The sequence below is a fragment of the Lissotriton helveticus genome, chromosome 2_2 (assembly GCF_964261635.1).
Source record: "Lissotriton helveticus chromosome 2_2, aLisHel1.1, whole genome shotgun sequence".
Classification (NCBI taxonomy): domain Eukaryota; kingdom Metazoa; phylum Chordata; class Amphibia; order Caudata; family Salamandridae; genus Lissotriton; species Lissotriton helveticus.
Window position 1 is genome coordinate 388585457 of NC_136060.1, and position 25048 is coordinate 388610504.

The following is a 25048-nucleotide window of genomic DNA, read 5'->3' on the forward strand; positions in this document are numbered from 1 at the left end:
ATATAATGAGATTGCTGCCATAATTAGTCGCCAAATTACATGGAACAGAAGGGACAGGTGGATTTTGTTACAGGACTAGTTGATCTATGAAGCCACCTGCCCCATGGACAAGTAGATGTTTTATTAAATTCCACACCCCTGAAATTGAAAAGGTTTAAACAGAGTGCTATAAAACCGCTGAATTGTCCTCTTGTTTGGACAACAGAAATCGGGGAAAGTTTAAAATTAAATGTGACTCCTTCCTTCAAAGTAGTTTGCACAAATGCTCTTATTCTAGCTCCCTTTTTAAAACATCTGTTCTGAAATATAATATTTGAGCATTACACAAATGCATTTGTTTGTTCTGCAGATTAGAAGTTCTGGAGAACGGCCCAGTAACGAGGATATCTTGAGGTTCTCCAAACTCTTTGAAGACGAGCTCACTCTAGACAATCTCACTAGGCCTCAGCTGGTGGCCCTCTGTAAGCTGGTGGAGCTCCAATCAATTGGGACAAATAACTTTCTGCGCTTCCAGCTGACTATGCGTTTGAGATCCATGAAAGCAGATGACAAAGTAAGTTTCTTAAATCAGTGGTTTCTAGTTCTCTTAGCAAGCAACAATCCAGTAATTGTTTTTCTAAACTAACGGCAAGCTTGTGCTAAAGTGTTTTGATGTTTATCTTGTGTAGATTGCTTTTCGCTTCTGAGTATTTTGTACATTTTATTTCTTTTATGCTTTGGGGCGTTATATTGTTTTTATCTACTACAGTTTGCAAAATTCACCATCTGGGTAAGTCTCTCCTGCTGTGTTGAAAAATAGCTCTTGTTTGCTAACGAAGATGCTTTTTGCTGAATTGGGATAGCAGTTTCTTCTAGATCCAGGAATCAAAACTGCCTGTCTAAGGATTTCTCAGCACAACAGGAATTTTGGTGCTAATCTCTGATACGACAAATAAGCTCAGCAGTATTCAATCCTATTTTGTATATTTTGTTTTGTCCACTATAGAGCCTTAGCCAAGGTCAAATTAACAAGAAATTAACAAGATGGTCGGGAAATATATGCCCTGCGTTCCCGAAGACCGTCTCTCTAACCCCCTGAAACTAGGAGGGGTTTAATCTCCCAGGCCAGGATAGTCAAGAGGATCCCATATATCTATTAAGAGGGTAAAAACTCGAGTGAGAAGGGAGGATGAGAGAAAAATGGGGTCAGCAGGAACAGGTGAACTCAATAAAGGCTGCAGAAGATAAAATGGGCTAAGCAGCTATCCTTGGGGAGTTACCGGTGCCTTCTTATGAGTCCTCATAAACGTGCAGATCAATGTTATCTATAAAGTTACTTCAAGTGACTTTTAAATACCCTACTTCCTGGTATTGCCCCTCTGAGATGTTTATAATTTGTGTTATACTTCTACATAGCTGTTGTCGCAGGGAATGGTTTGCAACACTCTTTTGTGTTTTCAGTTTTTTTCTACATCATTTGCTGCTTTCTCTTATGATAGGTAGCATTGCATTTTCCTTTATATGAAACAATCTAATACATCGATTTGCAAGCCTATAAAACTGTAAAATAAGTGGACATTGTATTTGAAAACAGCATGACTTGTAGATAGTGCAACATAATAGTATTCATTTTACAGGCCTTTGAATGATGAAAGGCTGAAGATCGCTGCTGAGATTCTGTAAACACAGTGCTTTATCTGGCGAACCTTACTCTTGGTACAGAATAGTTTTCTACACTTCTATTATAAGCATTACTTCTTTAACTGTAGGCCAGCCAAGGGAGGCAGTGGAGTGGGGGTGATGTGGTCATATTTTCCCAGACCCTTGAAGAGTACTGACACTGTGGCATGTCGAATGCCCTGAAGGGTGGCCAGTGTGGAGTCTTGCAGGCTGTGGAGCGAGTCAGTTCCATCATCCATTTGCACGAATAAGAAGAATTGAAAAGTAGTTCTAAAGTCGTTTTCTGGGAGGGTCTGTTTCATTTTCTTTATTAAATAGGCTGGTACCAGGCCATCTTAGTTTTCTTGATGGTGTTCCTAGATGTTGGTGTTCAAAGCGAATAAAAGTAACTTGATGTTGGCAGTAAGTTGGGGTTCTCATCTGCCTTGTTTAATGATATCAAGTCAGATTTTGAGTAGTTGTTGCTTGTTGTTCTTGGTAAATAGCAAGCATTTCCTTTTGGTGTGGATGAGCTTTTTATTTCTCTTGAACATCCATATCTGTTTGAGGTACAGGCAGTGTTTGTGGTTTTAGATATCTGGAGTCGAGGAATCTTTCAAGTAGGGTTGTGTGCTATAACTGGTGAACTGTGATGCTGTTATCAGTGTTTAGAGTTTAGGTGTCTCCATGGAGTGGTTGACAATGAGTGTGGACAAAATTGAAGCTTGTGATGGGGGGTCTTCCGGGATCTGGAGATGCCCATTCAGACAGACTGCTGAAAGACCAGTGAATGACTTTGCTAGCCTGTCCCATTCAAGACTTCAAAGTTAGGATGAGAAAGAAATGGTCAACTTTGTCTGTTAAAGGTGGCTCGACAACAACGCGCACAACAGCAAAGAGCTCTTCAACATTGTGAAGGAACTCTCCAACCCCCACTCCAACATAGACGTCCCACCATCACAATACCTATGCGACTCCCTCGCCAACTTCTTCCATCGCAAGATCGCAGATATCCACGACAGCTTCAACAACCTGGCAACCCCAACAACAACCGACACCTCTTACCCTGCGGCCACTACCCACATCGTTCCCCTACTCACCTGGATCAACATCAACGACGAAGACACAATCAAAATCATGAACACCATCCACTCCGGCTCTCCGTCAGACCAATGCCCACACCACATCTTCAACAAAGCTAGCGCCACCATCGCACCCCATCTCCGCAAGGCCATCAACATCTCCTTCGAGACCGCGACCATTCCCAGAGAGCTGGAAGCACGCAGAGATCAACGCCTTACTGAAGAAACCCAAGGTGTATCCGAGGAACCTCAAGAACTTCCGGCCCATTTGCATGCTTCCGTTCCTGGCAAAGGTCATCGAAGACCGTCAACAGACAGCTGACCCGCTACCTCGAGGAGAACAACATCCTGGACCGGTCCCAGTTAGGGTTCCGCAGCAGCCACAGTACCGATGCTGCCCTCATAACCGCCACCGATAACATCAGGGCCCTGCTGGACAACAGCGAAACCGCGGCCCTCAGCCTCCTGGACCTATCAGCCACCTTTGACACTGCCACCACACCCTACGCACACACCTCCACGACGCAGAAATCTGAGACAAGGCTCTGGAATGGACCACCTTCTTTCTCACCGGCAGAATCTAGAGCGTCCGCCTCCCTCCTTTCTGCTCCTAAGCCTCCGAGATCATATGCAGGGTACCCCAAGGATCATCCCTCAGCCCGACCCTGTTCAACGTCTACATGGCACCGCTCGCCCACGTCGCCCGACTGCACGACCTCAACCTCATCTCCTACGCTGACGACACCCAGCTGATCCTCTCCCTCACCAAGGACCCCCTCACCGCAAAAACCAACCTCCAGGAAGAAATGAAAGCTGTCGCCGAGTGGATGAAGAGCAGCCGTCTGAACTCTGACAAGACAGAGGTCCTCATTGTGAGAAGTTGGCCTGGTATATGATGTTCACTATTCTAGTGAGCACCTTGCACCAGTCCAAACAACCCTTATGGTGATGGTTGTAAAGTCAACCTTATAGACCAGCTATCCTAGTGGTAGCATGGACAAAAGAAGTCTTAACTCAAGAGGACATGTGAAGCCAGCTGTTTTACCATATGCCAACCTTTTAATACCAAATGAAAAGACACCACACAGGTTATACATTCAAAATATATATGTATTTATTTCTAAATAGATCCCCTTAACTCTTTATGAGCACAGGAGTATAACAAGTAACTTAATATGACATACAAAAGTTGCACAAACATGGATAGGCCCTGGTGGCCCGTAAAACCATATACTAAAATAGTGGTATAAGTACCACATCATGAACAATGGTAAGGCCTAGGGCCTTGGAAATCGCTGGGGCTACACTGGACTAACAGCAGTTAGGACGTGGGAGGCCCACAGGATGCGGGTGCAGTGTCTAAGTGCACGTGCGTGCACCAATAGAAGTCAATGGGTGAGTAAAGTTAGAAAGTTGCAGATTTGGAAGTCTTCCGACTGGACTAGAACTTAACCACTTTAAACTAGGCCACTAGGGATGTAAATCTCTACAGGAGCACCGCAGTACTCTCGTTACCTCACCCACAGGAAGCGGGTGCATAGGTGTCAAAATGTGTCGGGTTTCGTCGTGGAGTTCTATGGAGCCTTGGAGAAAAGATGCTGCAGGCGACTAGGAGAGAAGAGTCCGGTTGGATCCAAGGGTGGATCGAGGATGAAGAGTACCTGAAAGCAGAGGGGACAGAGTCTGGGTCACTAGCCAGTGACCAGGAAGGAACCAGGAAGGAACCAGGTGATGTCTGGTTGCAATCAGGTGATGTCGTGAAGCTTGTCTCCGCTGCCACGTGGACCAGGAGGTGTCGACGAGGACCAGGAGCTGGCCACGGACTGTCCCATGAAGGTTCTCGCTGATGGCGGTGTCGGTTCTCGATTCGGAATCAACAGGCCTTGGCAAATGCAACCCACGCAGGAATCGAAGATGGCTTCTGGATCAGACCAGCAAGGTCTGATGGGCTGCTCTTTTTCAGGGGAGCAAGGGCCAGTCTGGAGCAACCAGACCAGCGTTGAAAATTCAAAGGTTCGTCGTCACAGAGGCCACTAGCCAACGGGCAAGTGACCGGACAGACGCGTCGAGAAGGAAAATGCAAAAGGGCTCCACGCAGCACTCGGTGAGTGTGGAGAGGTGATCTTCGGTGCAAAGGATGCTCGGGGCTGGGGCTTCTCAATCCCCAATGCACAGCTTCGAGGGTGCCTCAGGAGCTACACAGAAAGCACTTCGCTGGCTTTCCAAGTTGGCCGGTCCCACATCTCTCGTCGCCTCCACGGGTCTCAGCTTTGCTGTGGCTGTGGATCGGGCTGTTGGATGTCTGGAAGTCCGGTTCTTGTCAGGCTCTGTCGTTAGAGCTCCGGGTGGAGCAACAACAAAGCAAACCGTTGAGCGCTTGATGGTGCCTGCTTGCACAGGGTGGTCACTCCTTGAACACTCGGGAGATTCTTATGTCTTCTACCTCGAGTAGGATGTCGAAGGGTCCAGAGTTTCGTATCAGAGTTTCAGTCAGGATTATCTAACGTCTTGGGACTCAGCTCCTACCTATATACCAAATCTAGGGGCAGGATTACCTGCTAGGTCCCTCCTATGGGTGGGAGCCAGGAAGGGGGTGGTTACACCCCTTTCCCTTTGTCCAGTTTCGCGCCAGAGCTGGGGCTGGAGTGCCCCTGCACCGGTTTGGACAACTGGACTATGCATGGGACACCTTGCGTGCCCCAGGCAGTGTCTCGTTTCATTCAGCCCTCCCTGCCCCAATCCACTATCTCCTGTCTGGGGTGGTGCTAGCACCTTCCTGTGACAGGAAACCTATTGTCCAAGCCTCCCTCGCTGGAAGGGCTCCCAGCAGCAGGAGGTCAGACTTGTGTCTGTGGCAGCAGCATCCATTTTGTGATGCTGAGGCTCTGGTTAACTTTAACCGGGAGTAATGGAAGTAACATGTCTTCTCCCTCTAGAAGGGTGGAATGCTACCCCCGTCGCCAGAACTGGCGAGGGGGTAGTATTCCAAAGCGTATGACACCTTACACGACATGTTTTTTGATAAAGCCAAACCAAAGTTAGCAATAACCGCGAGGATTATAGTGCACTTAAGAGTATATGGTATGGCAATATCCTGGAACAGCTATAAGGACATGGTTCCGAAAGCTGCAGACAGGCTCAGCTCATGCTAGAGCACCATCTCACAGAAAACCAAGGAATCTGCCTTCAGGATTGTTAAGGCCTGCCTTAGGAGTGACTTATAGGTGCATATGTGTCCAGATTTAAGGTTAGACATAGGAATACTGTATCTAAGCAAGGGGTGATTACACAACCTTGCCCCAGCTGAGTGATCAGCCAGTTGTGTCAGTTTGGATAGCCAGCCAGGGGTGGCAAAAGATATGCTGCAGCCCCTGGTAGGCCTTGGGTGCACCTATGCCCTGGGTACCTATAGTACACTGTACAGGGACTCATAAGAGTGACCCACATCCCAATTGGTAATGTACCTAAAGTACATGGTGTGAAATTTAGAGAGAGAACAGCAGGGCTGTGGGTCTGTTTAGCAGGCCCACAGCCACATTAAGTCGAAAACCAGTGAAGCAAAAAGCAAAAAATGGGGTGACCATAGGATAGCAGACCCTACTCTCCTACACTCATCCTCTGCTCCACCTCCTCAGCCTGGGACAACTCCTGGTGGCCATCCGCACTGGGAGCAGCACCAACACCCACCGACCACGCACGCAACCTGGGATTTATCCTCGACTCTACACTCTCCATGACCAATCAAGTCAACGTCGTCTCGTCCTCCTGCTTCAACACCCACCACATGCTCCGCAAGATCTACAGGTGGATCCCCGCCAGAACAAGAAGAACGGTCACCCAGGCCCTCGTCAGCAGCAAGCTGGACTACGGAAACGCCCTCTACTCAGGACCCTCAGCCAAACTACTGAAACGGCTACAACGCATACAGAACGCCTCTGCCCGCCTGATCCTCGACATCCAGCACCACAGCCACATCACACCACACCTGAGAAACCTGCACTGGCTTCCCGTCAACAAGAGGATCACCTTCAAGCTCCTCACCCACGCACACAAGGCACTCAACAACACCATACCGGCATACCTCAACAGACGACTCTCCTTCTACACCCCGAACCGACAGGTCCGCTCCGCCGACCTCGCTCTCGCCACAGTCCCCCGCATCCGAAGAGTAACCACCGGCGGCAGATCATTCTCCCACCTTGCCGCCAAGACCTGGAACACCCTCCCCATCCTCCTACGGCAGACCCGGGACCTACTAACCTTCAGGATGCTTCTCAAAACCTGGCTATTCAAGCAGTAGCAGCCCTCCTCCCCCCTCTCACCTCCCACTGCGCCTTGAGACGCTCTCGGGTGAGTAGTGCGCTTTACAAATGTACTGATTGATTGAGAGATTCATCAATTTCCGGGAGCGAGGAAGGCTAGGAGAAGGAGAGTCATCTTTATTTCTGCGCATGTAACCATAGTCTTTAATCGGATGCCACTGTCAAATGGATGCTGCCGTCAGTGATCCACTTTTCCTTTCTCGCTCCTCCTCCACTCTCAAACAACTTGATGCCTGATTACTGCGCCTCCCCTCTTTGTGCTGTTGACTTTCGTGATCTTCTCAGAAACTGGGGCACCTAGACAAAGTCCAAGAGAATGTGCTGCACACGAGACTACTCCCGTTGCGCGTGTACACAGATGGAAGAGAATCTTGCTGGAGGATCTCAGGGGTACACAATAGTTTTCCCCAGGCACTGGATCACTTGCATGACACCCAAAGGGAGCAGCGCACCATCTCATCAGTATAACCTTGCGTCTAGGGTGACCAACTGTCCGTAAATTTCACGGACAGTCCGTAATTTCGGCCGTCTGTCCGTTGTCCGTGAAGGATTCTTTAACGGACGCCTTTTGTCCGTCATTTTAGCCGGGCCCTGGTCTCCCCACCCTAAAGCCGGCACAGCTTGCCCCCACCTCCCTTCTTCACTCCGATGCTGCACCAAAGCTCCTCAGATACTCAGCAGCATTGGAGAGGCACAGCGGGATGGCAGCCCTGACACCTCCAGCCCTTGATGAGCTGTTAAGAGGTGCTCGAAGGTGACTGAGAGGAGGGGCTGCAGGTTCAGGAGCAGCGACATCTATTCAGATGCAAACAGCCCTGATTGCATCATGTCTCTGCTATTTAGAGGGGGCTCACACATTCCATTTCTACCCAGGGCCCCAAACATCCTAGACTCGACCAGATTACACCCCTGATTACACCGAGGCACGTGCTTCTCTTCACGGAGCTTATTACGGTCACTAAATTGTAAGCAAACATTCTTTGAACATGCAGTCTATAATGTAATAAAATAAAGAAATGGCACAATCGCACCCACACTGATTAACAAAGTATGGAGGACAATCAGTTCAATCAGTTCTCTTAGAGTATCTCCTGTAAGTACTATACATCACAGTGGGGGAAGTGGGGGATGGCATTTTGGACAGAGAGCCTGTCTTCTCGTTGTCTTGTGCAGGAGGGGACGAGGAGCCCAAGATGATACTAGAATACTGCATGGCCACCCCTGTTCCCGCCCTGGTGGATCCTGTTCCCTCTACTGTGATGGCTCCTGCCCTCCCCTCAGTGATGGCTCCTGTCCCCCCATGTGGTGGCTCCAGTCCACCCCCCGCCTGTGATGGCTCCTGTCCCCCCATGTTGTGGCTCCAGTCCACCCCCGCCTGTGATGGCTCTTGTCCCCCCCCCCTGTAGTGGATCCTGTCTCCGCCCTGGGTGGCTTCTGTCCAGTCCTGGAACGGCCCCTGCAGCGAGGGTGAAGTTCTTGATGGGCCTCTTCTCAAAAGGGCTCAGCTCAAAATTAATATGGAAAGGTGGGCGAGTAAGTAAGTGAAGGGATGGGTGAATGGCTGGATGAATTAGTGAAAGGTTGAATGAATGAATGATAGATTGAATAAATGGATAATGAGAGAGGATGGGTGGATTGATGAGTGAGGGGAAGGATGGAGAGAAAATGTAAATAGCTGGATGTATGGGTGAAAGGGTAGCTGTACGATGGATGAGGGGAAAGATGGATGGATGGATGGATGGATGGATGGAGGGGAAGGATGGATGGATGGATGAAAGGAAGGATAAATGGATGGGAAGGATGGATGGGTGAGGGGAAGGATGGATGATGGATGACAGGAAGGATCGATGAGGGGAAGGGTGGATGGATGAGGGGAAGGGTGGATGGATGAGGGGAAGGGTGGATGGATGAGGGGAAGGGTGGATGGATGAGGGGAAGGGTGGATGGATGAGGGGAAGGGTGGATGGATGAGGGGAAGGGTGGATGGATGAGGGGAAGGGTGGATGGATGAGGGGATGGATGGATGAGGGGAAGGGTGGATGGATGAGGGGAAGGGTGGATGGATGAGGGGAAGGGTGGATGGATGAGGGGAAGGGTGGATGGATGAGGGGATGGATGGATGAGGGGAAGGATGGATGGATGAGGGGAAGGATGGATGGATGAGGGTATGGATGGATGGGAAGGATGGGTGGGTGGGTGAAAGGATGGATGGATGGATGATGAGGGGAAGGATGGATGGATGGATGGATGGATGATGAGGGGAAGGATGGATGGATGGATGATGAGGGGGTGGGTGAAAGGATGGATGATGAGGGGAAGGGTGGATGGATGATGAGGGGAAGGATGGATGGATGGATGGATGGATGGATGATGAGGGGTGGGTGAAAGGATGGATGATGAGGGGAAGGGTGGATGGATGATGATGAGGGGTGGGTGAAAGGATGGATGGATGAGGGAATGGATGGATGATGAGGGGGTGGGTGAAAGGATGGATGATGAGGGGAAGGATGGATGGATGGATGGATGGATGGATGGATGGATGGATGGATGATGAGGGGAAGGATGGATGGATGATGAGGGGAAGGATGGATGGATGATGAGGGGAAGGATGGATGGATGATGAGGGGAAGGATGGATGGATGATGAGGGGAAGGACGGATGGATGGATGATGGGTGGGTGAAAGGATGGATGGATGGATGGAGAGTGGGTGGGTGAAAGGATGGATGGATGGATGGATTGATGATGAGTGGGTGGGTGAAAGGATGGATGGATGGATTGGATGGTGGGTGAAAGGATGGATGAGTGGGTGGGTGTATGGTGGGTGGGTGGATGGTTGGGTGGATGATGGGTGGGTAGGTGGATGAGTGAAATGATGGATGGATTGATGGATTGATAAGTGCAAGGGTGAATGAATGGACGTATGAGTGAAAGGGTGGATGTAAGGATGGATGAGTGAGTGAAAGGGAGGGTAGATGGACAAAAGGATGAATAGATGTGTGAAGGAGTGAATTGATAGATGAATGAGTGATAGGGTCAATGGATGGATTCATGAGTGGATGAGTAGATGGATGGATGGGTGGGTGGATGGATGGAAGGAAGGATGGCTAAGTGAAAGGGTCGATGGAGAGAGAAATGGAGGATGGATGGATGGATGACTAAAAGAGTGGATGGGTGGAAGGATTAGTAAGTGAAAGGATGGCTGAATTGGTGAAAGGGTAAATGGCTGAATAGATGAGTGGATGGATGGGATGAAGAGTGGATGGATAAGTGTACAGATGGATAGGGTGAAAGGGTGGATGGATGGATGGATGGATGGATAATGGAGGATGAGTGAAAGGATGGATGAGCGGATGGATGAAGGGATGGATGAGTGAAATGATAGATGGAAGGATACATGATGGATAGGTTTGCAAATGGTTGAATATGTTTGGAAATGGCTGGGCTTACTTATATACTATTGCGCGACCTCTGATGTGTCTTTAAAACGTACCTATTGTCCTGAAGTTTTGTCCTGAATTTTGACCTCCTGTCCTGAATTTGTGTCCTGAATTTTGACCCTTTGTCCTGAATTTTTACACTCACCGTCCTGAATTTGCACCAATGCCAGTTGGTCACCCTACTTGCGTCGGGGCATATAAACCAGCAAAGGAGGTGCTGCTAAGAAACGCTGCAGCCATGACGGCCAGCAAGCTCCTCCCTTGTCATGGCTTTAAACATAGATGATGGACATTTTTCAGAGCCGAACCAGAAGGACTGGTGGTAAACCAGCTAGCAGGATCTTCGAATGCCTGGGTGGACGAATTCAGCTGTCAGCGCCTAGAGGCTCACGAATGGCAATTGCAAGGCTAAGCATCTGCACACAGATGTTCCAATTTGCTTTTGGGGCTCCACATCTGGAGGTGCAGAGAGTCTCGAAAGAAACTGACAGCGGATGGGAGCGACACCATTATGGACCCCACACGTCACTTCCAGAGCAGAGCATCGTCCGTGCAGAACCGCACAGAACCGCACATTACAGCATGGTCAGCGACTAGCTGCCGCCTCCCCCCCAATCCGGCACCCAACACCCAGGAACGTGGACACGAGACGTGTTTTACTTTTTGGAAGGCGGGCGCTAGTCGCCCGGCCGTATTTATTAAAGTATGAAATTAAAAAGGTTTTAATTGCATAATCAACAATGAATACAAAAATCAGCGGGGCATTCAGTTATACAATCGTTATCAACAAGTTTGAGAGCCTGACCTTAACAAAACTCTAATACAAGTTGTTCCTAGCTTAAACTAAACATCCTACCTTGATTTTTGTACATTTCTGGCCATATGGCAGGGTCACTACCGGTGTCAGGTCCTACAAGCTGCGCCTCCCCCCTAGAAGTGCGCATGCGCAGTGTTACCCCGGGAATTGCCCGGTCTACGCCCCAAACTCCATTTACCCACTAAAGGAGGGCCCTTACTCTGCGCCGGTGGCGTCATGAGTCCACGCGCGCGGGGTGGCTACCAGCCTAAGGAAAGCGTGAACTACTCCTACCCGCGCTCCTTTGCATATTACCTTGCCCCTGGAGTACTGGGAGTGGCCCGCAGGCCCCTCCCCCCGGGCGGGAACCTCCATAGGATGATGCCCGCCCCCTCAGACCTCAAATATGTGCTCACCGATAATGACCTTACCGCCACAGGCCAGTATTGTTAACCGACGATCTGGCCTCCCCCTCTAACCCCTGCCTAAGGACACATTCCTCCTACCCCAGCCCTCTAGCCAAGCCCAGATATTGTCAGCCCATAGGACATTACCCTCTTCTGTCAGATGAACCCCGTCCTTCAAGTAATACTTTTGACCCCAGATGCACCCATGAGGTATTGACTGTAACACGGGGGTTCGAAACAACCTATCCAACCGTGTGTTGATCCTCTTTACCGAGTGATTCAACGCCCTGACCGAATGACCCCCCCGCCACTGAAGTCGAGGTATTAGTTGTGACCATACTAGTGTGCACCCGGGGCAGGTCCTAGCTATCCAACCCGCTGTTGAGATAATCTCCTCAATCAAGATGCGCCTGCCCAGTGTTGCCAAATCGTTCTCCCCAAGGTGAAGTATCACCACTGACGGTGGAGCCCGCTGGCGTGCTAACAGCCCTTGGAAGAATCCCCTAAACTCGTGAAGACACAACCCTCCTCTGCCAAAGAACGTGATATTCAACCCTAGTTGTGCCGCCCTTTCCTTCTTGTCACCTGACAGGAAGACACATTCCGCTCGCTTCACATATGAATGACCGACAATCCAGACATTGTTCTTTGTTGTTTCCTGTTCGCCGCTCCGTGCCGATGAATCTTGGCGGTGCCCGACGACAGATTCCTCCCCTGCGTAACAGGTCTGAGAAACTGTAAGAGAGCGGAAAGAGACCAAGCGTGAGTGACAGGTAATCATAGCATGTCAATCCGAACATAACGTTTATAGCAGTCTGACGACCACCTCCCAATTGTCTTCACTCTTTCCACTGGGAGGCCCCCCGCCATCGCCTCAGTTGCTGCCCCAATCCTGAAGGAATGAGATCCAAAATCTCTAGGATCAAGACCCGCTTTTGTAACCCCTATTTCGAACACTCTCCTGAATTGATACCTGGTCAAGGGGCTCCCGTCGGCGTGACAGAGCAACGCCCTGCTTGCTGAACCGACCAATAATCCCATGAGTGATTCCACGTGCCTCACCGGGCAGCACGGGTTGGCGGGGGCCCGTTGCAGAACTATGGTGTGACCCCTAGCTTCTTGATCGGTCTTTGATTTCTGGACAATCACCCACATGGTGTCACCCCTTATCGTCACCCCAGCCTTCTGCAAACCACCTAGTATGTCAGACTTAGATCCTGCCACAAGTTCACTAATTCTCAGTGCCCCATAAAATGCCAGGGAGAATGCCGCCCTAAAAAGAAGCACTTCCCACTCCGAGTTACAAACAATCTCCAGCGTGCCCAGTAAGGCTGTTAGCCGGGCCAACCCCATGGGCTTCCTCTTATCCTTCTGGTGTCCCTGAATACGGCGCCATCCCCTTAAAGCCTTGCGTATCATAAAGGTATTGGTGGGATCCCGGAAGCCCCTAGCTTGAGCGAAAAATGACACTGCTGCCCTATGTCTGGTTGCCGCTGCCACTGAGCGCCCCTCTTTGTGCATCCATTCTAAATAGGCTGCAAACCCATCCTCCTTCGCCCAAAGCACTTCCCACTGTGGCCCCAAGAAAGAACAATAAGACAGAAACGCCCCTTCGTACGCCGTCTTGGTCCTGGGGGCTAGGCTAGCGACCACGAGGTCTTGTAATCTGGGGCACCAATCTGCCAAAGTACCGCTGGGAAGTGTGCTGGTGAGGGGTCTGCTGTGGGGAGATGTTCCCTGAAAACCTGCATTTTGAAGCGAGAAAGGGAGTCAGCAGCATTGTTTAAAACACCAGGGACATGTTTGGCTCTAAAATTAGCATTCAGTTTAAGGCACCGCAGAACAATCTCTTTGATCAGACGAAGTATGAAAGGACACCGCGCCCCCTGCTGATTGATACATTCCACCACTGTCATGTTATCTGACCAAAACACCACTGATTGGTTACATAGGTGTTCGGGCCAAACCATCAGTGCCACCCATATTGGAAAAAGTTCCAGGAAGCCAATGTTGCTGAGCAAACCCCATGTGTTCCATTCTTCTGGCCATTGTTGAGCGACCCACCTATTCCCTAGGATGGCACCAAAGCCCACACTACCGGCCGCATCAGTCCATAGTCCCAACTCCGCTGATGTCGTGAGCGGGTCGGGCCAGACCACCCTACCGTTAAAATCCTCCAGGAATGCCATCCAAATAAGCATATCCTGGCGAATTTCAGACGATAGGCGCGTGCGGTGGTGCTTTTCCCTCAGCCCCTTCATCGCGTGCGCGATGGAGCGAGAGAAGGGGCGAGCCATTGGGATGATTCTTAGTGCGAAATTCAGTTGCCCTACCACCTCCTGTAATTGCTGCAAAGTGACCTTCTCCTTCCGGAGGCATAACTGTAGCGACGTCTTGAATTTGCACACCTTGTCCTTAGGTAGTCTAAAACATCTCTCCATTGAGTCAATCTCGATGCCCAGAAATTCCAAGCAGGTGGTCGGGCCCACCGTCTTTCCAGGCGCAAGCGGGACCCCAAAAGCCCGCATGAGCACGCAAAATTCCTGCAATGCTAGTGCGCACTCCTGAGAACCCGCTGTACCGAGGAAGAGGAAATCATCTAAGTAATGCATGACCCTTTGATGGCCCGTCACTTGTCTCATGGCCCATTCAAGAAATGAACTAAACATCTCAAAGTAGGCGCAAGAAATAGAACAACCCATAGGCATGCATTTGTCCATGTAGAACCTATCCCTAAAGCTGAAACCTAAAAGATGTTGGTCCGCCGGGTGGACTGGGAGGAGGCGGAAGGCGGACTCTATGTCTGATTTCGCCATCAGCGCCCCGGGTCCAGTGGCCTGCAATAAGGTAACAGCCTGATCAAACGAGGCGTACTTGACACTACAGATACCTTCGTCAATGGCATCATTCAGTGAGGCCCCCTTTGGCGCTGACAGGTTATGAATCAATCTGAATTGCCCCTTCTCTTTCTTGGGGACAACTCCCAGTGGGGAACACACAAAATTGTGTACAGGCACTGCAGAAAAAGGGCCAGATATCCTGCCTAAGGAAAGCTCCTTGTCAATTTTGGCGGCCACAACATCCGGATTGTGTGTGACTGATAATTGATTTCTACAGTGCGCACTGCCTGTGTATCCCCCGGCCGGGATCCTAAAACCTTTAGAAAAACCTTCCTGGAGTAAGGTGGCCGCTTTGTGGTCAGGGTATCTGTTCAACAATGGAATCATTGCCACCACATCCACTGGAGTGGGGGGGCGTGACCTGTCTGACTTATAGTGGCTTTCCCCTACCCCTCTGTCCTGTGTTACCTTGCTTGGACCTACAGGTAGTTTCTGGATGAGAGGGGTGCCCACAGGAGGCACATGCATGCCTAAACTTACACGCGGCCCTTGAGCAGGTACGTTTATTAAAATCCCAGCACACCCCTTTCTTCTCTGGCCCACCTGCCCTAAATTTCCCAGGTACTTCACTCGTTTGGGGGGGCCGAAAGGGCTGCTGCGGTCTAGTGAACGCCTTGCCCGCACCGAACTGAGGGGGCGGTGCAGTGTCGGAGAACTGTTTGTGCCAAGCCATGGAATCTACCGAGTCCCATGGCAATGATCTATTGAATTCCAATGCCTTCCTAAAGTTGACATCATAACCCTTCCATGCTTCCCCAGAATACTGTTGACTCCACCCCACAATCCTGCTCGAGTAGCAAGCCAATGCAGCCTGCAGATCTGGAGGACGCTCAGCCTTAACTGCTGTGAAAACAGCCCATGCTTGCATCCAATTATTGAGATTTTCCTCAACCCTGAATCTAGTACACTGCGCCCTCCATTCACTTGGGAGCATCCACTCTTTCAGTGCTTTTGCCTGCTCCATTTCCCTATTATCCAACAATAAAGAATAAATGTACACGTATTTATCAGCCCAAATCATTTCTTTCACAGCTAAAGACACATGCTGAGCTAGATTTTCGCTCCTGGAAGGTATCACACCGTCCCCCAAGAGCGGCAATGCCACTTCCTTACCAAGTGCGGGCACCGGGGGCGGCTGCCCTTTTACTCCGTCCAGCTGGGGAACACTTGGACCTGCAAGGGGAGAAGAAATTGGCAATGCAACACTGTCGGCGACCGGTGCCGATCTGATTTTTTCCACAAACCTTGCCGCCTCTGCCGCATGGTCTGCAGAATTCGGGAAGGCTCCCCCTTTTTGGAGCCATGGCATCATGGCCGTTAACTGAGATAACAATTCGGGTGGCATTGAATCTACATTACCCCCCGGGACAACAGGTACCACTGGGGTTATGCCCAGTGGTCCTGGCACAGCTGGGATTGTGGGCACCGGTGCGGGAGCAGACCCAGCGTCTACTGGTTGACCTGCCGGCACCGGCACCACAGGGGCAATGGGTGTAGGCACCTGCGGGGGTGGGACCACCGCGGGCGGTGCGGCGGGTAACGGATCTACTGGGCCTGGGGTGGGGACCGCCTCCTTGGGTCTTTTGGACCTAGGTTTCCCTTGTGGGGTGACAAATTCCCCTCTTGGCACTGGTGCCACCCTCTTGCGGATCGGTCTCCCGGACGGGCCCGGTGCCTCGCCCTCTCTATCCTCCAACCGAGCTTCCCGCTCCTTAATTTGCCCTAGCTGTTGCTTTATGTCGCTCATCTCCCGCATCATAGCCCGCATCATAGCCTCCATGTTGGACCCCTTTTTTCCACCCCTTGGACCTGGCATGACACTTACCCCCAAAAACACCCGCTGCCTACTTAGTTCCCAACAGGTCAACTGTGTGTACCTTTCAGATGGAGGGTCACCAGGGGGCTTTCAGCACCATGCAACGGCGACCGCAACACTAGCGGCTTGTCCGCTTATGTAAGGGGTGAGTAAACCTAACGTAGACCCACCCGGCGGCCACCAGGAGCGATGAATGCCAGCCCCCCGTACCCCTCTTACCGACCAGTCCCGTGCACTCGCTGGCGATAACGGTCTGTGATCACGTCCTCCACCAGGCTGCGCGTTCACTCTCCTTACGTCCTCTCTGAAGGATGGATTGGACCAATAATGTCGCTAAAAGCCTGGGATAGAAAAACGCATTAACACCGTGTGGCAAAACAGGGGCAAATTTCAGGAACACTCAGTTCAAATAAGATGGAGGCCTGAACCCCCTTGTCAACCCTTTTTAGACTGTCCCTACTGAGGTTTGTTTCGCTCAGTAACCAGAGACCCACACCCAGTTATTAAATCTGCATTGACCTTCACTCCCAATTCAAAACATAATAATAAAGTCACAATTACTTTGCTTTCAGTTACACAATCTTACCCTAGTTTCCACAATCCAGGTGCACTCGGTTTTATCCCTAAGGACAATTAGGACAAGGAACTGCCCTAATTAACTTCCACTGCCCACTTTGTGCAATGTTATGAACAACAGAGTGCTAACCATCAAATGCAGTAAAGTCGTGACAAAAACAGTTTAAGAAATATCACCCCGTTTTTACAATGGTATACTTTTGTGCACCGTAGTGGGCCAAACGTTAAACAATCATAAATGTCAAGGAATCGTCAACACACCTTAAATAATTGTTACTACGTATGCCTCCCCTCCAGAAATATACGCTTTTAAAAGGGGTCTCCCACCCAGGCTCCACTTCCCTCGGTTGCACGCGCAGCTCGTATCTCGTATCTCAACCAGCCTTAATCGCCGTTCCTAGAAAAATGCGCGCCAAAATTTGCCCGCTCGGGACACGAATACCGTTCCTTTAAGGATTGCGCGCCAAAATGTGCCCGCTCGGGACCCAACTACCGGCGTTTACCTCCCCACAATTGGTACGAGTTTGTAACTGCTCAGGCGCTTCCTTGGCACGCCTCTCGAAGACCCCCCGCCCCCGCACGATACCTCGCGGTGCCTCGACGGGCCCGCACCACCCTTCCTCGGCCGCCGGAAGCACTTGCGCCGTATCCCCGGTCTTCTCAGCCTAATCCGCCAACGGCACGGCAATGTCCCCGAATCACCACCGCCTCTCACTACGCGGCTTCTCCCGTGTTGCTGATCCGGAGCCCGAGCAAAGCCTCTCCGCCCACACGACGCTGGCCCGACACAGCTCCCTTAAACGTCCAATTCCTGAAAAAGAAACGAAAAAGGTTAAGAAAACAAAGAAGCCCCGAACGCGGGGCACAACGTTCTGCGAGGGAGCGTCCAGGGACAAGGGGGTCTCCTGGGCGCTCCCTACCTCTTATTCCCGAGGGGCCGGGTGGCCCCTCCTAACGCCCGCCCCCCCCGACCCGGAACCAGTCCATTGAATCCGGGTCAGGAGGGGCGCCGGCCAATCGGCGGTGGGCCGCGCCCCCAGGGCACGCCCCCACCGTCGAAGGACCCGAGGGGAGAGGAGGTGAGGCGGTCGCCGCGCCGCCATGCGTGCGGGGGGGCCGAGGGCCCCCCCTTTTCACACGCAGAGGGACTACGAAAAAAGGGTCTCGATCCAGTCTGACGCTCGGGAATATTCAAAAAGTGATGAATCTGTGGGTAGATAAGGTCTGTACTAGAAAGAGCTTGTTTATCTGACCAATATGAGTAGATTTGCATTTCAGGAGTATTGCGAGTGCCACTGGAATTATGTGCCAGTGAAGCACCAAATTATGCGGCAGCGTTGACTAAATTATGCATCAAGAAAAGCCAAAGTATGCAGCATGATGCGGCACATTTTTTGATTGTATTACTTCGTTATTTTGTAATTATTACACATGGTTATACTGTCTGGGCACAGATTTCGCATAATTTGTACCAGTTTAACAACAAAATACAGAAGAAAGCAACAAAATGATAACCGGTTACCCTTTGTGAAGGGCCTTCCACTGCCCGTGAACATATTTCGCAATGCTTTGTTATTTTTGATTTATTTAAGCTAGAAACAAATATTTTTTGTTGTTGAAATCTACATATTATGGAGTAGATGATGGATTATTTGAAAAATGTGGCAAATTCATAATTATGTGAAAAAAGCAGCCGCTGAATCGCATAATTCCAGTGACCCCGAGTATTGCTGGTGTGGTCCAGTTGCCAGGCATGGTTTCATAAATGGTCTCGTTGTCTGATACATAGAAAGTTGCATGCCAGTTGTATAGGGCACAGGAAGTCTCAGTTCAGGAGTTGAGGGGCGAGGGGGCAGAACCTGAGCCCTCCGGCCTTCAAAATCGGCTTCTGTCAGAAGAATGCTTCGAGGATATGGTGTCTGGTTCTGCTCCTTTCTCACCGCTCTCTGTAAGTGAACTGGATAGTTCAGCATTGCTTTTTGCTCTCTGTGATGGGAGCGCTTTGGGGTCAGATTGCTTTTGGTATTGCTATAATTTTCGAGATTCGCTAGACTTTGAGATAGAAGCACAGAGGCAGCAAGGGAATCAAGGGGATAGCCGAGTTCGTGTTTGAACATGGATAAAGCAGTGATGGAAATTAAACCATTCAGCAACTCAGAGGTAATTAAGTAATCCACATATTGTCCGTGTTCCTGTGTTTTCAGGGTCTTGTCTTATCTGGTGGTTGCTTTCTGGTATAATCGAGAACAATTAGTTGAAAGGGGTTAGTTAGCATAATTAGAAATCTGAGGGAATCTGATCTGATATCTGTAATACATTTTTAGAATTTTACAGTGTTGTTCAGGCTGGCGAGATACATTGCGACTCAACGTAAAAACTGCGTGTCCTTCCAACATTAACAATGTCTTCAGAGCTTTAAAATATGACAAATATATCCCTTTCACCAATAGGCAGTGCGTAGGCCCTTCCAGTTTATATGGCATCTGTCTGATCTCATTCCTGGTTAAAGTCAACTTGTGTGGACCCCCTCCCAATTGAGAAGCTTCATTATTGAAAACATGCTCTCAGGTGAATACTAATAAAGCTTTCAACCAGAGGCAGCAGAAAAACAGCTTTAGGAGAGGAAATGTATTCTGCTTTCCATACTTGGCAGTAGGGCTGTGTTACTTCCTGATCACATACTAAGTCTTTGCAGCATCTTCCTTCAAGGATCATTAGACCTGGCTCAGTATGCTAAATCACTCCAGAGGTTTTTGGCGGCAGATTTCATCACTGGTTCTCTGCACTGCTATGGCACCTTTCTTGGATACCTAGTATAAACGAATATTTCTATTCACTCCTGTAAGTATACCAATGAGAGTTCCACAGGCTCAGTCCGCATCGCAACACTTAAGACCTATAATTGCTAGCCATGGCATCACATCTCAATAACTAGATGTCATTCAACTGTACCGTGAAAACACCAATAGAGCTGACTGTTTGATATGCATCACATATAAACTGATATTCCAGAAATAAATTGGGCGGCATCACCGTAAACTGAATTCTCACTGATCATTTTTCTTGGCTGGCACCATTCACAGTCAATAGGTCATCATGCCCTAAACGCTAAATCCCAGGTTGCACCATAGCTGTATATAAAAACCACAGTGAGAGGAAACCCACTCCATCGTTTGCTCCCTACGCACAGCTTTATCCCATGAGGAACTTCTGTCCAACAATGATCACAAATGTATTCTCTCTAATATCTTTTTTGACTTTTCTAAGTGAGACTAATAACTGCACACAACAGTGAAAGTCTTATTAATGTTCAATTTGTACTGGGGATAAGCAGTAGTCATGCACCACCTTGTTTACATGGTCTCCTGTAAGCCATTGTGTTCAGCTACAACCTGGCTGTATCCAAACCCCTTGTCTTTAAAAAAAAAAAAAAGCCCTGTGCCTAATCCCTGTGCCTACCTTTACTCTGCCCCCTTCTCATGGCCCAAGTGTGAGGGTTGTGGGAACAGAGCAAAGCCATGCCGTGCTCGAAGCCCTTCAGTCTCTGTCTGTGTGAGCGCTAAGTATATTTATTTCTTTTAGATTGCTTAAAACAAAATTATGAGCCAATTTTTCCTGTGTCATAGCACCCCAAAACGGCAACCTATGACACGCGTGCATTTACGGTACACAGAACCCACTTGAATTAGTCTGAGTTCTTGATTAATGCACTTTTATGCTCATGTGTGTCCTAATTCCGCAAAGCAGGTGTTGGGGGTCTACTCCCTAAATCTTGGTCAGGCAGTGCCTGTGACAAGGCGTTCGTGAACCTCTTCACATTGGATAATTGCGACTGCAATAAATACATGCTCAAACCAAGCCTGACATACATGGACTGTTTGCAAATCCAAAAAAGTGTCATTTGAAAAATATCCAATTTTAATTAGAAATATGATCCAAATGTACATAAACTTAGCCATTGGAAATCCATTCAGCACCTTTTTGAAACACAAGTATCTCAAACTAATGATCTTATGTACACCAAACAAAACAAATCACAGACCTATTCTGAGTACATTTCTGTCAACACAACAAGTTTGGTGTTATTCTGTTGAACTATTGTTGCTATAGCAAAGAGCAAAACTTACTACAGGACTTATAATGCGAAATACTACTTTTGGAATAAGGTGAAAAAAAACTTTGCTTCGGTTTTTCACCCATTGTCCAATTTATGGACACTAAGAAATAAAGAACCTTTGTTGGACACACCAGTAGCCTATATACGTAGGTTACCGACAGTTCCTTTCTTAAATATGCGCTCAGTCCTGAGGGTTTACTTTACCATGAGTGGACCATAAATGTTAACGTCACTGGACTGGGAGCATTGCGATGGGCCCACCACACTTCATTCAGTACTTCAGACAACGGCCTTCTCAACTCTACTGCTATCTGCACATATGATTTCACCACCCCATTCATGCGTTCTGCAAGACATTTGGTGAGTAAAGAGCAGTTTTAATGTGAAATTAGGACAATTCTCCCAGGAACTTCTGCATGTCATGGGAAGTCAACTGGACCCCATTGTCCGTTATAATCTCCTGAGGTACTCCTTCAGGAGTGAACTCCTCTTTCAAGAAATTGATCACCACTCTAGTGTGAGTAGAACCTACACACTTCATCACCACCCACTTAGACATATAGTCAACTAATAATATGACATATCGTTCGCTAGGAGGTGGAAAGGACCGGCAAAATCCAAACCCAATTTCCTCCATGGTTCTATAGGAATCTCCACAGGAGACAATGGAGCTTACTGTGGAAATGTGCCTTTTAATGGGCACACAGGTGCGGGGTTCACCCTTATCTTGTCCACGGGTCCATAGACCAACAAAATAGAGATTGGTGCTGAAGCTGGAATTCAAAGAACAAGTTTATTAATCACTCATGAGTGGGACTACGTCCATACAACACCCTCAAGTGTTCCAGGAGGTAGTACATTGAAAATACAGGCCATGGTGCTTATATACAGACTTTGTTGCAGAGTAAGCATGTAGTTACAAATAGAAGGTACAAGCATACACAGAAATAGTTACAGCCAGACATGGACAGATGAGTAATCACTTAGTCAGCAAAGTGGGAGGGGGAACAGAACTGCTTACAGCAGCACAACATATCTGACAGTTACATCTTCAACCAGGTGCATTTCAGCAGCTACAGGCCTTTTCTCAGCACATACATTGCTTTTGCGCAGTACAGAAGGAGTTAACTAAAGTTGATGACTCAAGCAGAATAGAAGGGCAAGCAGCAGTGAAGAACAAAAGAATTACAAAGCTAATAAAATGGATGCCACTGACAAGATGACTTCAGCCTTACTCATTACCACCTTACTCTTTTCACTCCTGGCACATGAATCACAATCCTTAACAACGCACTCCACTTGTCGATCTAATCTATTCTACCAATACCATTCCCTGACTCTGTATTTGGTGAGGTTCCTTCTTAAATGGCTTTCATGCGCCACGTTCACAATCTTTTCTCTCATCGCCCTGGGTGGAATTATTCTGGTGCCTCTGAACAATTCACTTCCATCTGGGATACCAAGCAGCATAACCCCAATACATTCTGTCAATCTGTTAACATCCTAAAAAATACATCACAGTCACGTCCGAATTCCAACCTGTCCGAGGAAGCCTGGGTCTCCTTCCTTCTCGCACACGTAAAGAAGAACATAAGCACAGCCGACACACGGGGCGTGGCTTGGACGCCGACCGGGATGGCAGCGTGAGCGATCAGCTCCGCGCCGGATCCCGCTATTGATCCTGATATTCACGCAATCGGTGCTCCCTAAGGCGCGGTTTCACCGCACGAAGCACAGCAGGAGCGGAGGTGAGAGGCTGGGGGCCTGCTGGAGACCGAGCGCTGCGCTGCGGGCTGCTCCTAGAATTCGAAGGAGCCGGGCCGGAACAAAGGAAGATGGCGGCACCAGGAAACTAAGGGGACGGCTCTCGGACCGGGGAAAGACCCGAACGGAGCCGGAATGCCAGAAACTGTTAACTGCGGCAAGTGAGGCGGGGGCTTCACGAAAGGACTTTCCAGCGCTGGGCAGGAGACGCGAGCGGTTCTCACCGCCTTAAGGACAGACGAGCGCGGCGCCCATCCCCCCGCCCCTGTAATGGCGGCCGAGTGAAGAGTGATCTGACTTGGGATCCGGCATCTCCGTCAGGCGGTTGCCAGGGCTCCTGAGGACACGGCCGGAAACCAGTTGGGGAGGAACGGAGCAGGATTGCGGATCCGGCCGCTTACATAGGGGACGCAGATCACTAACACTGGTCCCACACGCAACTGCAAGCGCGGACCCGGATCGCGAACGAACCCGGGCTCGAACTGCCGAAGGACAATGGCAGCTGCCGTATGTATTGAGAAACGATACTAGCCCAGCACGAAGCACTGGAAGTGGCTGCGGGGGGCTGATGTTGGGCGGTGATTACTACAGCGCTGAAGAGCTCACTGTGTGGTGGTAGCGCTGAGTGAACATAAACAGCGTAATACCCGGGGACGGGTAGCATAACCGGCTAGGGAGGACACTCGCCTACTTTATTGAGATCACATTGCTGGTTGCCTACATCTGAGCTGGATGCTCCCTGGACCTTGGGGTGGAGGTATAGCGAGCCCACACAGTAGACAGCCAGTAAGTGTGGGGGGAACCCCTGGATCAGGGGCGCTCCGGGGGTGCGTGGGAAGGGAAGAAGATATACAGACAATCTTTGGCTGCGGAAGCGGAAGAGGTGTGGCGCCGCGGCCAGGGCGACTGAGGCTGGAATCTGGGGATCACGGTTTGATCCCCGGCTTCGGCGGCAGGTTAGCCCAGCACCATGTGACTCTGGGCAATAGCTTGCTTAATCTTCCCGACGGCCCCCAGCGCCTAGAGACCCTAACGGATGATTGTGCGCTTTACAAATGTGGATTATTATTATTATTATAAGCTGGGCCCTTGCGCTGAACACGACTGGGCCCCGCTGGGAGGCATTAGCGAGCAGTGTTCCCGTGGCAGGGGACCAGCCTAACCCTTCGAGGCAACCCCGGGGCGGCGCTCGAGGAGGCCGCGATGGCCGCTACTGGTGGCGAACCCGGTATGAAACAAGGTCATGACGATGCGACCGCCCTGATCCAAGATGGCGGGGCCCATGCCCCCTCGGACGCATCGGCCCAGGAGCAGAGGCTGAATCGGCGACTAGACAGCATATTGGAAGCGATAACTGCGACGAAGGACTCGCTCCACCAGGACATAGCGCAGGTCGCTACAGGGCTGGGTCTCCTAAAGGCGGACCATGCCAAGCTCTCAGACAGAGTAAAGGACAATGAGCAACTACTGCGGGAGCTGAAGCCGGCGGTGGTAACTGCAGAACATAAACTGACCGATATCCTGGGCCGTTTGGCAATACTGGAGAGACGTGCGGAAGATGCCGAAAGTCGCAATCGGAGGAATAACGTGAGGGTAGTAGGCCTTCCGGAAAAAATTGAAGGGGACGACGCTGTGGCCTACATGGAGAACTGGTTTAAAACGGTTGTAGCACCGGAGGGCCTCTCTCCCTTCTTCTCCCTAGAACGAGCGCACAGGGTCCCGGCCAACCCACCCCAGCAGGGCCAACCACCTAGACCGATGGTGGTTAAACTGTTGCACTATAAAGCTCGTGACCTCCTAATACAGAGGGCACGCTCACAAGGCCCTTTCCAAGTGGACAATAACAAGGTTACGGTCTTCCCGGATTATACACAGGAGGTCCAGAGAAATAGAGCGTCCTTCCTGGCCGTGAAAAAAGAATTGAGGGAAGAAGGGATTCAATACTCATTGCTCTTCCCGGCCAAGCTAAGAGTGATCCTAGATGGGAAAACACAATTCTTCCAAACCCCGGATGAGGCTTGGTCATGGCTTGAGCTTTACCGTGCTGGAACGGACCGCACTGGCAAAAGCGGAAGGGAAACGCAGAAACCGCTCCAGATAAGAAAATCACAGCGCATCCGTAAATGGAATAAACTCAAGAAAGCGATGCGGGATGCACAAATGGCGGCGGACAGGAAGGGCGCACTAGCGGC

General features: G+C 49.9%; 1 protein-coding gene across 1 annotated transcript in view; it reads left to right on the plus strand.

The window, feature by feature from the left end:
• The window catches only part of LETM1 (leucine zipper and EF-hand containing transmembrane protein 1), a 420852-nt gene that overhangs the window by 199607 nt on the left and 196197 nt on the right, over positions 1-25048 (plus strand). Inside the window, exon 6 of the mRNA XM_078678611.1 lies at positions 350-553. Within this exon, the coding sequence (XP_078534737.1) occupies positions 350-553 (204 nt within the window). The remainder of the gene's footprint in view (positions 1-349; positions 554-25048) is intronic.